Source organism: Lepidochelys kempii, chromosome 3 (genome assembly GCF_965140285.1).
Source record: "Lepidochelys kempii isolate rLepKem1 chromosome 3, rLepKem1.hap1, whole genome shotgun sequence".
In the NCBI taxonomy this organism is placed as follows: Eukaryota; Metazoa; Chordata; order Testudines; family Cheloniidae; genus Lepidochelys; species Lepidochelys kempii.
The window spans coordinates 106,577,838-106,593,233 of record NC_136382.1 but is presented as its reverse complement, the minus strand read 5'-3'; the positions used below and the strand labels follow the sequence as shown (position 1 = coordinate 106,593,233).

The 15,396-nt window shown below is 39.8% G+C and overlaps 1 protein-coding gene across 6 annotated transcripts in view; it reads right to left on the bottom strand.

The window, feature by feature from the left end:
• The window catches only part of ARFGEF3 (ARFGEF family member 3), a 124,617-nt gene that overhangs the window by 61,694 nt on the left and 47,527 nt on the right, over window positions 1-15,396 (bottom strand). For 5 of the 6 annotated variants that reach the window (XM_073337434.2, XM_073337435.2, XM_073337437.2 and 2 more), the window contains 4 exons: window positions 12,530-12,598; window positions 5,803-5,925; window positions 4,206-4,248; window positions 1,923-2,001 (listed from right to left, as the gene is read on the bottom strand). In XM_073337434.2, the coding sequence (XP_073193535.2) occupies window positions 1,923-2,001; window positions 4,206-4,248; window positions 5,803-5,925; window positions 12,530-12,598 (314 nt within the window). The remainder of the gene's footprint in view (window positions 1-1,922; window positions 2,002-4,205; window positions 4,249-5,802; window positions 5,926-12,529; window positions 12,599-15,396) is intronic. The other variant, XM_073337439.2, reaches the window with a different exon arrangement.

Genomic DNA, 15,396 nt, shown 5'->3' with positions numbered 1-15,396 from the left:
TATACCTCTGAAATAATTGCCCCAAATTGTTTATGCTACTTTTTCATTTTGATTAACTTATTTTCTTACAGTTTGGGTTTTTTTCCTGGTTGATTAATTAGTAGAATGTTAGCAGGGCTTGGCTTAAAATTCCACAGCTAGGATTTTTTCATTCAATTTATTTCAGAGTACTTGCAATTAGATTGTGGGCTATTCTGAGGCCACAAAATGTTGCTTTCTACAAACTATTCATATAATGGCACTGAAACGTGAAACTCTGGAATTTTGCATGTTTGGATACATAAACTGGTTGCTAGAGGAACCATGTTACCCACGTGCAGGTTTCCCTTCTTAGCCCAATCTCACGAAGAATTATACATGAGTTTAACTTTATATATTGTGGGTGAAATCCTAACTCTACTGAAGTCAACTGCAAGGCTCCCTCTCTCAGTGGGAGTACTCACAGTGTGTAAAGTTCAGCACATAAGTAAGTCTTTGTTGGATAAGGGCCTTAGGTTCTGATTTTGTAAGCAACTACAGGGCTGGCAGAACCTTGCATATGTGTGGATCCCACTGAAGTCAAAGGAATTTCGAAATGACAACATTTTCTGAAAAAATTCAGTCTACCCTATTCTTAAGTAAGGTTAATATTAGGAAATTAAGCCTGATCCTGCAAACCTGACTCCTGTAGGTAGTTGATACTCACCTACATAATCCCACTCGTGTCTATGGATTTACTTGCACAAGCCAGGTCTACTCATATGAGTAAGAACTGTAGGATCACATCCAGAGGGCTTTTCAGTTAATTCATAATGCATTAAATGAAAACTGGCTACATTTAGTCCTCAAGAAATGGTGCAGTGTGTGCACTTCTCCAGAGTCCTGGATAGCTCCAGAAGGGACTGTGTTTCCAGAGCTGTATGGCTCTGCGCCACTCTAAAAGCACGGCTATGTGTAATTCACAGAATCTGGCCTTATGACACTGATTCATTGTGTGACCTTGGGCAAGTCCCTTCTCTAGGTGCTTCAATTTCTTGGTGTAAAATAGGGATAATAATCGCCTTGGCAATCTGCTTTGAATTCTTTGATTGAAAGGTTGCAGGGAGGGTAAATCAATAATTATGTTTTTGATAGTTTATTCAGTCTCTGTTCCAACTAAGACATGCTCAGGAATTTGGAAAATAGTATTAGAGATATTAAAGAATCAGTGGGCCAGATCCTCAGTTTATGCAAATCAGCAAAGCTCCATTGACTTCTATTAAAAAAACACACTAATACAATAATAATGATGATAAATAAACCACTTAAACTTGAATATCATCTTTCATGACTTTAATGAAGCTGTGCATTTAAAACCACCTGAGAATCTGGATCAATATTCAGATGTATAACATCACGGTATTTTAATGCATTATTATCCTACACATGGTGGTTGTAGTCCAAAAGAAAACATACCATTTGCAAATGATTAGAGTTACCTGGATAAACTTGTCATTATATTCACAATATTTAGGTTACGGAATACCAGTAACACCTTCCAAGAGACTATTATTTTAGTCTTGCTATACTATTTGTCGTCTTTCTCCCTCTCTCTTCTGTGGATGTGTTCATTATACACAGCACAGCAAAAAAGCAAGCATTTTCCTGAAAGGTGTTGTTACTATATAGAATCTATCTACAATAAGGGTTGTTATCACTTACTGGAGTTTCTTTAAAGTAAAACTGTGTATGTGGGTGATAAATCAATTTCTCACCACAATTGTGGGCTAAATGAATATAACGTGTCAATCCAACAGAGGATGAGGTACCTCTGACAACTAACTTAGTGCAAGAATTGTTTGCCTTGTTATCCTAGAATGAGGACAGTACGATCCCTCATAAGTGACATTCCACAAGAAAATCTGCAGTAACAAATATGAATTATAGTTAAATAACCCACTTACTTTATGACAGCTTGAAGCTTCTCACAGAGCACAGTGAGGACAGACACAACATCGTCGCAAAGGGACTCTACTGTTGAACCTCCAAAAAGGACAAAGGTAAGTGGCATTATGTATGCTTAGCTTGCTTACCATCAACCACGCCTCCCCAGTCTTTCAGAGCTCACCCAACTTCCGTGACTTGGGTCTGTAGTTCTCAACTGTGGACCATGGGCTACCAGAATTCACAAGAAGAATGCTGTGGGGAAGGTAGTGGGACGGAAAGTGATTCTGCTACAGAATCTCTTTCTGAGCGAGTGACCCACAAAATGAAAAAGTAGCATCACTAACTTGGAGGAGAACACTAATTGCTTAAATCCATTTATGGAAGTTTGGGCCCATTCCTCCAACTCAGACAAGAAGAAAAACAGCAAGTGGCTCCAGTCCTCCTGCATGGCACCTGACTAGAGACAATTCATCAGGGTTATTAAAATCTTGGTGGCTTTTCCTATTGTTGGTCTCTGTGCTGCTCCTTCCAACCACCAGAAATCTATGTAACAACCAAGGCCCCAGTCCTGTACATGGAACTGTGTGGGCAGAACGTAATGCCTGTGTGGAGTCTCATTGGAGTCAGTGGGCTCCACATGGGGCACAAGGGTCCACCCCCACAGATCCAACTGTGGGATCAGGGCCTAATAATAAAGACTTTAGCGATCAGAGAATATAGTGGAGACAGGTGTTAGGATATAGATATTCAGGCCTGTCTGTAAAGGCCTATACTCTAAGAATTTAGGTGTATTCTAATCACTTGGCTAGTTATAGAGGTCTAAAAGAAAATCAAAATCACTGACTGCCAGCGTAAGGTCCTTCTCTTACTGTGACCGTCTGAGGCCCTGTTCTTAGGCTAAGGCCTTTGGCTAAGCAGCAGAGGCAGCCATAAGCTGGGAAGCGACCAGTCACATCCTCACATTCCAAACTAGTCACATTGAAATAAGGTGCTATTGGGCTGTTACGAATACAATCCTGTCCTGATAATGCCTATCGCCTCCAGAGAAAGGGAAGTGCCTAGAAGATGTAAAAGGAAACTTAGTTTGATAGCATCTTGTCTGGCAAGAACTCACTTATCAATAGCTGGGATGTGAAATCCTCACTTCTGTATTGTTTTGTCATTATAGTTCCCACTTTGCTATTGTTTGTCTGTATAATCTTTGTCTGGTTCTGTGATTGTTCCTGTAGGATGTATAATTAATTTTGCTGGGTGTAAACTAAGGTGGTGGGATATAATTGGTTACATAATCATGTTACAATATGTTAGGCTTGGTTAGGATTTTCAGTAAAATGATTGATTAAGGTATAGCTAAGCAGAACTCAAGTTTTACTATATAGTCTGCAGTCAATCAGGAAGGGGATGTGTGTGTGGGGGGAAATGGGAACAGGGAATGGGGGCGGGGAAATTGGAATCATGTTTAGCTAAGGGCAGGAATGGGAACAGGGCCACAGGTCAGGCTCTGTGGTGTCAGAGCTGGGAAGGGAGACAATAAGGAAGGAAACTGGAATCATGCTTGCTGGAAGTTCACCCCAACAAACATCGAATTGTTTGCACCTTTGGACTTCGGGTATTGTTGCTCTCTGTTCATACGAGAAGGACCAGGGAAGTAAGTGGATGAAGGAATTAGCCCCCTAACAACAGGGCCTAGGAAAAACCTTAGGAAACTAACTGATGCTGTGGCATGATGAAGGTGAAGCATATTAGCACTCCCCCTCTAGCAGAGCTATCTGTCAGGACCTGCAAAAATATTAAAATTATCCGCTAGTTATGTAACACGGCTGGCCCAATAAGTAAGAAATTGTGTGTCTGTCTCCAGACCCCTCCTAATCTCTGAAGAAAAAGTCCTTAGAACACTGTTCAAACTTTGGAAGGGAACCCACTTCACTTTAACCCTGCCCACAACACTGAATATAGTTATGGAGTTAAGTTGCAGAGACAGCATATTGTAATAATTAGTTATTGCTTTCCTCTAGGGAACACCATTCACACGGTGCAGATGAAGGTATAATTAAAGGTGTTGTCAGCCAAGAAGATTTTGCAGACACTTCTCAGTTCTGAAAGTAACCAGAGCCCTTGTACAATGAGTGGGGTGATACCAATAAGGTGTGAGCAGTGGAAAATGAAAGGAGCAGCATGACTGCAGAAGATGTAAACACTATGGCAACCGGGTGTCTTGGCAACAGTAGGCAAATACAAGGAATAGTGAGAAAGAAAATCAGATTTTAAAGAGTCACTATAAAATAAAGTGGCACAGATACCTTGGCTCTTGAACTCTTGCATGGCTTCATGGTTTTCAGTTGTCTATTGAGGGAAAAGAAACATTGTAATTAGAATAGGTGGAAGAATAGTGCTGAAGGTATATGCAGCACTTTAAAGTACTCGGTTCCTAACCTTAAAAAGCCTTCGTGTGGGATTAAGGTCAGAAAAGCAAGTGTAAAGTCACAACTTCCTTGGGTGTCGGTCATACCTGTTTTTCTTACTTTACTAATTTTGAAGGAGAAATTTTCAAATGTGCCTAAGTCCCATTTTCAAAAGTGATTTAGACACCTAAGTCCCATTGAAAGCCATTGGGGCAGACCCCCAGGTACCTAAGTAACTTTTGAAAATGGGACTTATATCTTAAATCACCTTGGTGCTCTTGAAAATTTTATACTTTATCACGGTTAACACTACAGAGGCAATACAGCTAGAAATGCCCTCTTAGATAATCTAGTTCATTTCTCTGCCAGTGCAGGGCTGTTCCCTGTGGTACATACAGCACATGGAAGAAAAAGGTCAATTCTCTTGTCTCAACTGATGTATCATCAGAAAATTGTCAGGAACTAAGTGCAGTTTGCAGAATCTCCATTATAGTCAGGATGTAAAAGCGGAAGTAAATCAACTGTTTTCAGATCCAGATAGAATTTGCAGACCTGCCAGCTTGGAAAAAAAAAATCTTTTTACTTATAAATTGGGCACACTGTATTTGAAGAAAGGATAAGTATAAGTAACCCTATCATTACATTTTACAGTTATTGCTCAGATTAATGCTATACTTAAATTTTGGCTATTTAATTTTTAAAAAAGGATCTCCATTTTACTGAACCTAGCACAACTGCTTTAAGATTAAACCTCTGCACAACTGACAGCTGCAAAATCTGCTAACAAACCAAAACAAACACACAAAGGCAAATAATTTCTTCATTAATATGCAAGGAAGTGCTCATAAGTGCAAGAAGCCAAAGTCATTTCAAATTTGCCCAGAGGTGCTTATAATTCCATCTAGATAATACTTTGGAGTTTAATGCAAACAGCTCTTGTGGATTTTAATAACACAATAAAGGCAATAAAAATAAACCAGTTATTTTTTGCCAGTAAGCCAGCAGGTGAAGAAGCCCTCTGGCCCAAATCATTTAATTTGATATACATTTAAAAGGATTTGGCTTAAATTTTGTAATTAAAAAAAAAACCCAAATATATTTTCTGTAACTAAGAATTTATTTGGTACGGGCAACATTTAATATTTAAGAAAGTTTTGGCAAAAGAATTTCGACTGGACTTCACCAAGATAAACACACGAAATAAAAACAGAAAAAGGAAGCAAAGTCAAGACAATCTGACATCGGAATGAAGCCTTTCTGCAAATCAAAATGTAGAGCCTGTCTACTGGAAGAGAAGAGTTGTTTCTGTTGAAGGATTTGTTAGGCATTCGTACAGATGGAACCCCAAAAGGAGGCAGTTTTAAACAGGACTGATGCTGGAATGCTCAAACAACACCAGAAGGCATAGCACTCAGCCACAGAACACTGCATACAGAGACACAGAAAGGACACAGCCATGGAATACTGAACCATCTGTTGATGCCGGAAGGCTCACCGTATTCTCTTGCTTTTGCCGTAACTGTAAAGTCAAGTCACTCAACATTTGGCTGAGGGTTGCCCGCACAGCGGTGTTAATACTCCGCTGGTGACAGCTAGATACATATGTCTCAATGCAAACCTGGTGAGGAAACAAGATAGCAGCACATAGATATAAACAACAATTTAACTGTAGACCATCTCGGGAGGAAGCGAAGCTCTCTTCATGCAGAAAGTCAGCCAGATTTACTAGTGAATAGTGTTAGAAAATTTTTCAGCCATGCAAATAGCCAAAAACCAATATGGTTTAAAAGCAGCATGCAATTTGTCAGGTTTCTGAAGTATTGTGCATGTTGAGGTGGCAAGACAAAAATGGCAACCACTCCCCATCCTGTCAAACTATGATGCCCAGGCAGTGGCTTGTGCTGTGGATGTTGCTTTCAAATATTAGCCCTATTGTATAATTCCAGTGATGTATTCATGACATCAACAGGGACCAAATGAACCTTCAGGAACTGTTATTCTGGAATTCTGCCCCTAGTGGATAAGCAGCAGCATCCTCTCATATGAGACTCAAAAAGGTTTTTGTTGTTTCTTTTTAGATTATTTGCGTAAATTGTTATTTGTGTGGGTTTTTTGTATGAGTAATATGTTGGGGATTTTCAGACAGCTTCTGCTACTAGGATGCAACTAGGCATCTTGATTGTTCATTGTAAATCAGTTTTAATTTAGGTTTATTACAGTGTCCAATAGCCTTTTGGTGCCCATAAATGGAAAAAAATTGTATCTGTTTAGTTTTATTATAGTGAGAGTGACTGCTATAGTTCACATTGAATCAGAGTTTCCATTCTAACTACATTTTCAGCTGCTCGTAACTTTTGAAAACTTTCATCTTTAGGATTGAATTTTTCCATTCTTGGACTCTGCCCAAAGACAATGTTTTGCAGAGAGTTATCAAAATGAAATGGAATGCTGAGGATATGGTATTATGCTGGGTGCAATGTCCTTTACCAGATTTCTTTTAGGTGGTGTTTATCTCAAGAAGAGTTTGTAATTACTGTGTTGTCATTTCTGATTCAGCAGCCTCTGGTTTGAGATATGAGGTAATTAGCACCTCCTGTAATCCCTATCATGGGATTGGAACCAGACTGTTTAACACAAACTTATTAATAAATTGTGATCCAAAGGAGCAACTCCACACACTTTGGCATATGTTGAACTCTGTGATTCTGTCTATGGCTGTGAAGTTATTCATACAAGTTCAGTCAGCCTTTATGTACATGGGTTCGTAACACTACCTGTTGTACTCTTCAGGGTGTGGTCATTCAGATTTGTCAGCATTTCTAGCATACAGTCATCTCTGAGGGTTATAACTCCTCTGTAAAGTCATTCTGGCAAATGAATACATACATTCTGCATATGCTGTGTGTAGAGATACACAAGGTGTGTGAGGTAATATCTTTTATTGGACCAACTTCTGTTGGTGAGAGAGACAAGCTATCAAGCTTGCACAGAGCTCTTCTTCAGGTCTGGGAAACGTACTCTGTGTCTTAGCTAAATACAAGATGGAACAGATTGTTTCACATAAGCAGTTAATACTTATTTCAAGGTGAAGTGGCCTGTTAACACCCCTCCAGTCATAGAGAGATAAGGAACAACACTACATATACTCAAAAAGAAAAGGAGGACTTGTGGCACCTTAGAGACTAACCAATTTATTTGAGCTCACGAAAGCTTATGCTCAAATGAATTGGTTAGTCTCTAAGGTGCCACAAGTCCTCCTTTTCTTTTTACGAATACAGACTAACACGGCTGTTACTCTGAAACTACATATACTGTATGTACACAGATTAATATACAACTGGTATATCCTGTACAGACATCTTTTTAAAGAAAATTTGAATTTAACTGGTTGTCCTTTTTCAAAGTATAGGAGCATAGATGGAATAAAAATGTTTTCTTGTTTTAGATACTTATATTTCCCTAATGAGGAGGAAGTCCAGCTTTTAAATTTTAAATGAAAATTTAAAGGTGGTTAGCTCATTATATGGACTGATCAATGCGGATATGTACACAATCAAGAGCCTGATCCGATTCCTACTGAAATCAAAGGGAGCGTTGCCATTAACTTCTGTGGGAGAAGGACAGGGAATAAGCTTAAAATGGAACTGCTGTCCATGTGCATTACTTTTAATATAACAGAATGGAGAATAAGACCAGATCCCAGAATCCCTTTGAATTTATCATCTCTGCTCCTTTCAGCAGACATATCCAGCTGGTCCAAGAGGTGCTAATGCTTTTAAGATTTCTGCCTCATGCTAAATTTTGGGCACAATAAAGCATGATTGAATTCCTTGGTTAGAAATATAATATACTTGATTAGTGTGAATTGTGTGAGCAAAAATGCTACACCCTGGAATAATATGAACTATAGCTCTTGCACCATTCTCATCCCAGTCACTCTGTTATGTCCCAGTGTAGCATTGTGAGAACACTATACGTAGCCTGTGATATTTTGTGCCTCTTATGGGACAGAGGCAAGATAAAGACAAAATCAGTATTTCCTTTCTCGGGTTTGCATGTGTCCCCATCTTAACAATACATTAAAGCCTGATAAAGCTGAAGGCATTTGCATCAGATAATGGACAGAACCTACAGTTCATCTTGGCCTTTGGGGCATCTGTTGACCTTTGAGTGTCTTATATTTCCTAAGGTAAGTGAGGAATTTCATTCAGCATGATCTTAACTAGTAGATGTGTGAGGAAGATTAAATAGATGCATGAGGTCTCACACTGCATAGACTGTCAATGCAGTTTAAATGTGTAAAAAGGTGCCATGCAGCTATCACTACTGTTATTTATATAGTGCACAGTGCTTCATAACAGGAAAACCATCTAAACAAATACAGAATTCCTACACTGAACAGTGTACATTCTAATCCTGTAATCAGACCTTCATGATCAGACCCCAGAACTGTGCATTACATCATTGGCTTCAATGAGGAGCAGGGATCTGCCAATACAGATCCATTACAGGACTGAGGCCTAAGGAAATACATATGAAATGTCTCAGTTTACAGATAGTGTAATGCGCTATGTTGCTGAGCCAGTGTGATTTCCTCTTTATGCTCCTCTGACAGCACAAGAAAATCCTTACTCTTCTGCCATTTTCAAAAGGAAACGTGGACCAGAGGTTGCCATCATATACCACACAAGAATTCCAGTGGGCAAGGAATACAAAATTCTATTGACCACTTACAATCATGCAATTCAGACCTTGCTGAGGCTGAACCAGTCACAGGAACTGTGTCTGTTGTGAGGGTTTGAGTAGTAATATTCTTATCTAATTCAACGTACTGAAAGAACTGTGGAAAGACTAAACTTAAAGGCAGGCTGACTTTCTGGAAAGAGCAGGATCGATTTCCCCTTTTTTCTTCCCCCGTCCCTTGTGTGTTAACGTGCAGCACTGTTGCTCAGCTGAGCTCCAGTTTCGCAAGCCAAGCATGATACCTTGTGAAATGTCATTGGTGGGGATGCACCAGCAAAAATGCGAGAGCACAGGGTACTGAAGAGGTGAGCAATGGACACTTTGATCATTTCATGCATTTGGGGGCTTCCAGCTTTGTGACATGCAAAACACAGCTAAGAAAGCAAAACACAAAGGATTAGACAAAACAATGCAATGGGTTAAACAAGACAATCTCCCAAAACATGGGTGGGAATAGATAAAAGAAGATAAACAAGTCACAAAGCATGAAATAACCTTTCATGCAGGGGCCTGACCAACATTAAAGGTATTGTCTGTAGTTAGACATAGCTAGGTTGACTGTAGGTTCAACACTAATAATATTTAAGCCATTTATACAACACTCTTCATGGTCAGAGTGCTTCACAAATATTATCTCCTTACTCTTCACAGAACTCCAGTGAGGTTAATAAGCATTATGGCCCCCAGATTAAAGATGGGGAAACTGAGTCTGAGGTTAAGGCCAAAATGCTCAGATGTAGTCACTAATTTGGGGTGCCTCCATTATGGACTGATCAAAGTGGCCAGGTTCTAGCTGTAACTCGCCAGAAGATAATTCCCATTGGAGGGGACCCCCATTGGCAAGAGATAAGCAGGGACAGGAGAGCTGACTCAAGCACCAGCTCCACCCTAGTATGGGACACATCAGGGAAGGAAGGAAGGAAGGAAGAACGGGCACATGGCAGAAGAAAACTACGCCAATTCTCCACTGGAATAAGTTTGAGCGGCTGATGCTGGGGCCAGGCCAGTGCTGAATCAGGGAGCCATATCCAGTCCTCTAAGGGTTACCACACCAGTACTGGGAAGAGTTCAGATGCAGGGGAGAACAGTCCTCGGGCTTCAAATGTTAAAGCCTTTGTAACATGTACGGGCCAGAATCACAAAGCCAAAAGGTGTCTATAGGTGCTTTTCTGTATAGGTATACTAGCAAACGCTCCTAATGTAGTCAGAGCTGATTCTGGTTTTTGCTAGTATAGCGGATACTGATTCCCTGAACAAAATGCACTAACCCAGCAAAAGAACGTTTTTGTCCAATATACACATCTACACTCGGGCTTTTGCTGGTAAAAAAAAAAAATTAAAAAAAAAAAATCACACTCCTAATTGACTTTACTATACTGGCAAAAGTTTTAAGGGTAGACATGGCCTTTTAAGAATGAGGATATGGCAGAGCTACTAAACAATGGCAGAATCCAATACTTAACATGAAACAAAGCTGGCATTTATCAGGGTGTTTTAAAGAGAAAACAGTCATGTGTCATTTGCATATCGTTATCTGAAAATGCACAGCAGAAATAGAAAATATGACTTCAGATAATGCTCACAGTCTTTGTCCCCAGGGAACAAAGAACATGAAGCACTGACAATTGATTTCCACTACCTGAAGTAGCAGCTCAAAGGTTGAAATACTGGAGCTATTAAACCGTTTTTCCAGTGTGTATTGTATCTTAATGTATCTATCTACAGTTCATAGATACATTGGGCTAGATTCACCTTCAATTCTCACCAGCTCCTGCCCTCCACAGTGAAAAGTCTGCCAAAGAGAGGCTGCAGCAGCGGAACGGAACCGTAAGTTTGCCTCTGTATGGGGGATTGGGGCAACAGGGTTTAGCACAGCCTGAAAAAGGGGGTTGCATGGGCAGGGAGGAGGCAGGTGCTGCTGATCCAGTACATCTTTTGCTACAGCCCCAAGTAGAGAGGCTCCTACAGAGCCCTTAGAAAACAAAAGCTACTCTTCATGAGTTTGGATTTCCTAACATTACTCAAGAGGGGCGAAACCATTAGTTACACAAGTCAGCCCAAATGAGTACTATAATGTATTCTGTACATGGCACGTTTTTAGGACTGTCTTAGAGAGTTTTAACATTTTGTATGGAGACTATTTTTGTATTTCTTTTTGCGACTACAGACTAACACGGCTGCTACTCTGAAACCTATTTTTGTATCCGTCTGCCTGCAAAGTCAATTAGTGACATTTTAGCAGTTAGGTTACCATGGTAAGACAGCTAGTTTTCTTAGTTGCCATGCTTCCCCCCCACTCTAGGTAGCAACAGGATCAATTTCATCCCCAGATTTATAAAACGCTACCACTGCCAGGTAAAGCGAGGCACTTCCATCAGGTTTTCTTTTCCTCACGCACCAAGGAAAAACTGACATTGACTCGCAATTGTTAGTCATTTTCTTTCTCTGCTCACTAATTTCACTTGCAACTTCCCAAGCTGCCTTTTAAATAAGAGCAGAACACAGACTGATATCCCCATCTGTAATTATCAATGCAAAAATAATAAACAATAATTATTATTATTATTCCCCACTACTGAAAAGAACAGCTAACAAGTGCTGTAAAAACAGAGGGGTGTTATGTCATGGGGTTTCCAAGGATTTTCATACAAACCTTTTCATTGCTGTATTATACATGTTGAGTGTGTATACATTCCCCTCAACGCTATGCAGTGTAATTCAATATAATTTTATACTATATTATATACACAACAGCCCTTGTCATGCAATAGGGCTGAGTATTTCTATGCATTTCTTCCTTCCAGGCTACATGAGAGGCTCACTGCTTGAAACTCACTGTGCAACTAAATAGGGCACTTGTCTGAAAATGCTCACTTATAAACAGATCTGCTGTCGGCAGGTGCATTTTCTAGCTGCCAAAGCCCTTTTTACAATTTAATCCAGACAAATGTAATGAGGACAAAGGCAGACTGATTAATGCCAGTGGGACAACGTAATAAATCTAGGGATGTAATAATTCCTTTTCTTGGAGGCATCAGGGATAAGGGACACACTAACAATGCACATTATAGGTCAATCTCATCTCTGATATAACTGTATTAACTTTGGTGGAGTTTCACTAGATATGAATTTAGCCCTACATGTTGTTTTAAAGTTGAAGAAGAAAATGTTATTACTGTGAAAGGTAAAGCAAAACATGCAACGTTTTAAACACAGACAATATTGTAATACACAGCAGCCACTAAGAAGAATTTCCATGAGTAGGAAGTGCATCTTCCAGTGCATTTCTACAGCTGTCAGCACTGCAGTTGCTAATCATGTTGACTAATAAACAGTAACACAGGTAATATCAATCATTAAGAATAACTGCAATTGTTTTGACTAAATCAATCCCAGTCTATGTATAGAAAGCACATTCTAGTTAGTGGCAACAGGTCAAGAAAAACAAGCAATGTTAGTGGGGGATGGAGGGCACTCACCTCAGCAATCTTTAGCACTGAACTTCCATTCAGGTCAAATGTGGAGGTGTACGTGATACAGAGCAAAACCTTGAACACAGGAGGGGGGGGAAGCACAAGAGCTTTAGTTTCATCCACCATTTCTAGTTTGTGGTTGAGTTTTTATATTGTCTATTGTGTTTCCTAATTACTTTTTCTTCATCATACTCTTTTAGACACAACTCCTTCCATTTTCCACAGCAGCAATTACTAGGGTTGGGGAGGGCAATGAAATTGCTGACTGCTTCCTGCTTGGAAAATTGTGTCCGTTGACCCAAAAAGGAAAGTCACCGCAACCGCAGATGTTATGTTGCTCTATATGTACACATCTTTCAGAGAGGAAGGATGGTTCAGTGGTTTGGATATTAGCCTGGGACTTAAGAAAGCCTGGTTCAATTCCCTGGCCTGCCACTGATTTCCTGTGTCATCTGGGGAAAATCACTTAGTCTCTTTGTGACTTAGTGCCCCATCTGTAACTTACCTAACAGGGATGGTGTCAGGATAAACACATTAAAAAGACTGTAAAGCACTCAGATACTATGGGAAGTGAGCAGCCACGCAAATAAATATGAAAGAAAGCAGTGAACAATTTAGAAACCAGTCCTTGCATTGGCATCAATATAATCAAGATTAAAAATTTACAATCAATAACTTTAATTAATCCACAAAAGATCCCTGCCAAGAAGGAAAACAGAAAAGGGAGGGTCTTGAAAAGGACTGGGGAGGCTTAAAGGGATCCCTTTGTCTGACAATATTTTCATCTTATTATTATTTGTACTACACTCGTGTCTAAAGGATCAAAAAAGGCACTCTACCAACACCTAGAAAGAAACCTTCTTCCAACCAGCCTAAATTTGCTCATGATTATTTGTTCCTGTGCCAACATTATCCTTTAGCTTAAATAGCTTTTCATCTCTCTGGTGTTTTTCCTCTCCCTCACCTCCCCCCCCAGATATATTTACTGTAGACTCCACATCTGGGAGAAAGATTCCTCCATGCAGCTCGCTTGCAGCAGACACAAAAATCATCCATTACTGAAGGTAAGTGCAGGGAATTTAAGCTTTAGCACTAAGGATCCTTTGATCATCATCTGTCAGCTCTTACAGGTACAAAGGAAAAACCCATCTGTAGAAAAATGTGTCATTTTCCCCATAGCATACAAATGTCGGTATCTTCCTAAGCATTCACTTGCCTGTCAGCCTGAAAAATGAGTGTGTTCTTTGCGCTCAGAAACAAGATGGATCTTTAAAAACGATATGGGATGTAACTCTAAACAACACCAGAGCACAGAAATGGACAAGTTTGATTTCATGCATTTATAATTTGCCCTACCAACAAGCTACCCCAATTTAAAAAAAACATCTGCAAACAAGTCAGGAAGATCCAGAAGCTGAACCTTGTTAGCCAATACATATATGTTAAGTGTACTATATACCACATTAATGTATAATGAAATGTTGTAATGCTTAATGTCTGTAAAGTGCCTTTAGATTATCAGATGCAAGTTGCTCAGTATCATTATTTCCTGGTGTTGCCAAGAAATACAACCCTCTCTGGGTACATTCAAGATATTAACAGTATCATATTTTACTTATCTTGACAAAAACATCTCCTGAATTTGGGTGCTGGGACACACATCCTTAGCACTAAGTTGATAAAAAAAAGAGAGGAGAAAATGGTACTCTTTAACACTCCCACAAAACAAATAATAAAGAATATTGTAAAAAAGAAAGTAACATTCAGAAGAGTTCAGATACTCCATCCAGATATACCCATTTCATTGATGGGTGAATTCTGCACATGATTTGGTATGCCATAAACATATTCCATACCTGTTCACTACTGGATTCATAGCACCTTTCACTTGAAATGTTTTGTACTGCTCATAGCTGGAGACAGGATGAACTGCCAGATGGATCACTGGTCTGATCTGGCAATTCCTGTGTTCCTATCTGATACAGAGGTCATATTTCATATGCCACAGGTCTCTAAAAGGTGTGCAGGTGCATCTTAAACACCCATATCTGAATATCTGGTCCACAATTTGCAAAGTGCTATTGTACCCTTTAGAATACAAGGCCTTACATCAATGTAAGGTACAGTTTTCCCTGGCACTAATGACACACAGTACCCCTTGTGTGCTTTGTGTGACTTCTCTGCTCTTTTATGGCAGCTTAGCCAAATATACCTTTGTAAAAGATTTCGTGCTTTGCAGAACATTCTGTGAAACACAAGGGAATTTATCCCATAACTGTATTCTTATGAGGCTCTGCTTACTGAAATGATGATTCCTATTTCTTCACTCATTTAATTTTCTCTCCATCTTCTGTCTTTAAGTGGCTTCAGTTTGAGTAGGTAGGAAATGTGTCTAGTCTTTCCTGCCAGAGATGCCAGTGAGCCTTAAGTAGTTGGCAACTGACTCAGTTTCTGGTATTGGAGTCAGACACAAAACATGACAAATGTGATCAGCTGGTTGCTGATGAAGAGGTGACAATGAAAACATGTTTTGAAATAACAGGGAATTCAGGCAAAAGTAGATTTGAATGCTAATAATTTGTAGGGGTTCGATTTACAACAGAGTGGGGAAGCCATTCTCTCACACAGGTTGTGGGCCTTACTGTCTTCTAAGGCCTTGTCTACTGACAAAAACAATATAGTTAAGGTTGTCCCTCCCCTCCCCTCCCCTCCCCTCCCCTCCCCTCCCCTCCCCGCCTCCCAGTGCGGATGCAATGATACCAGTATAGAAGTGCTTAAGGGGAACAAGCTATACTGGTATAAGCACTTCAATACTGATATAACTGTGTCCACACTAGGGGTTAGGCTGGTAAAAAGAAATTATATCCCTAACT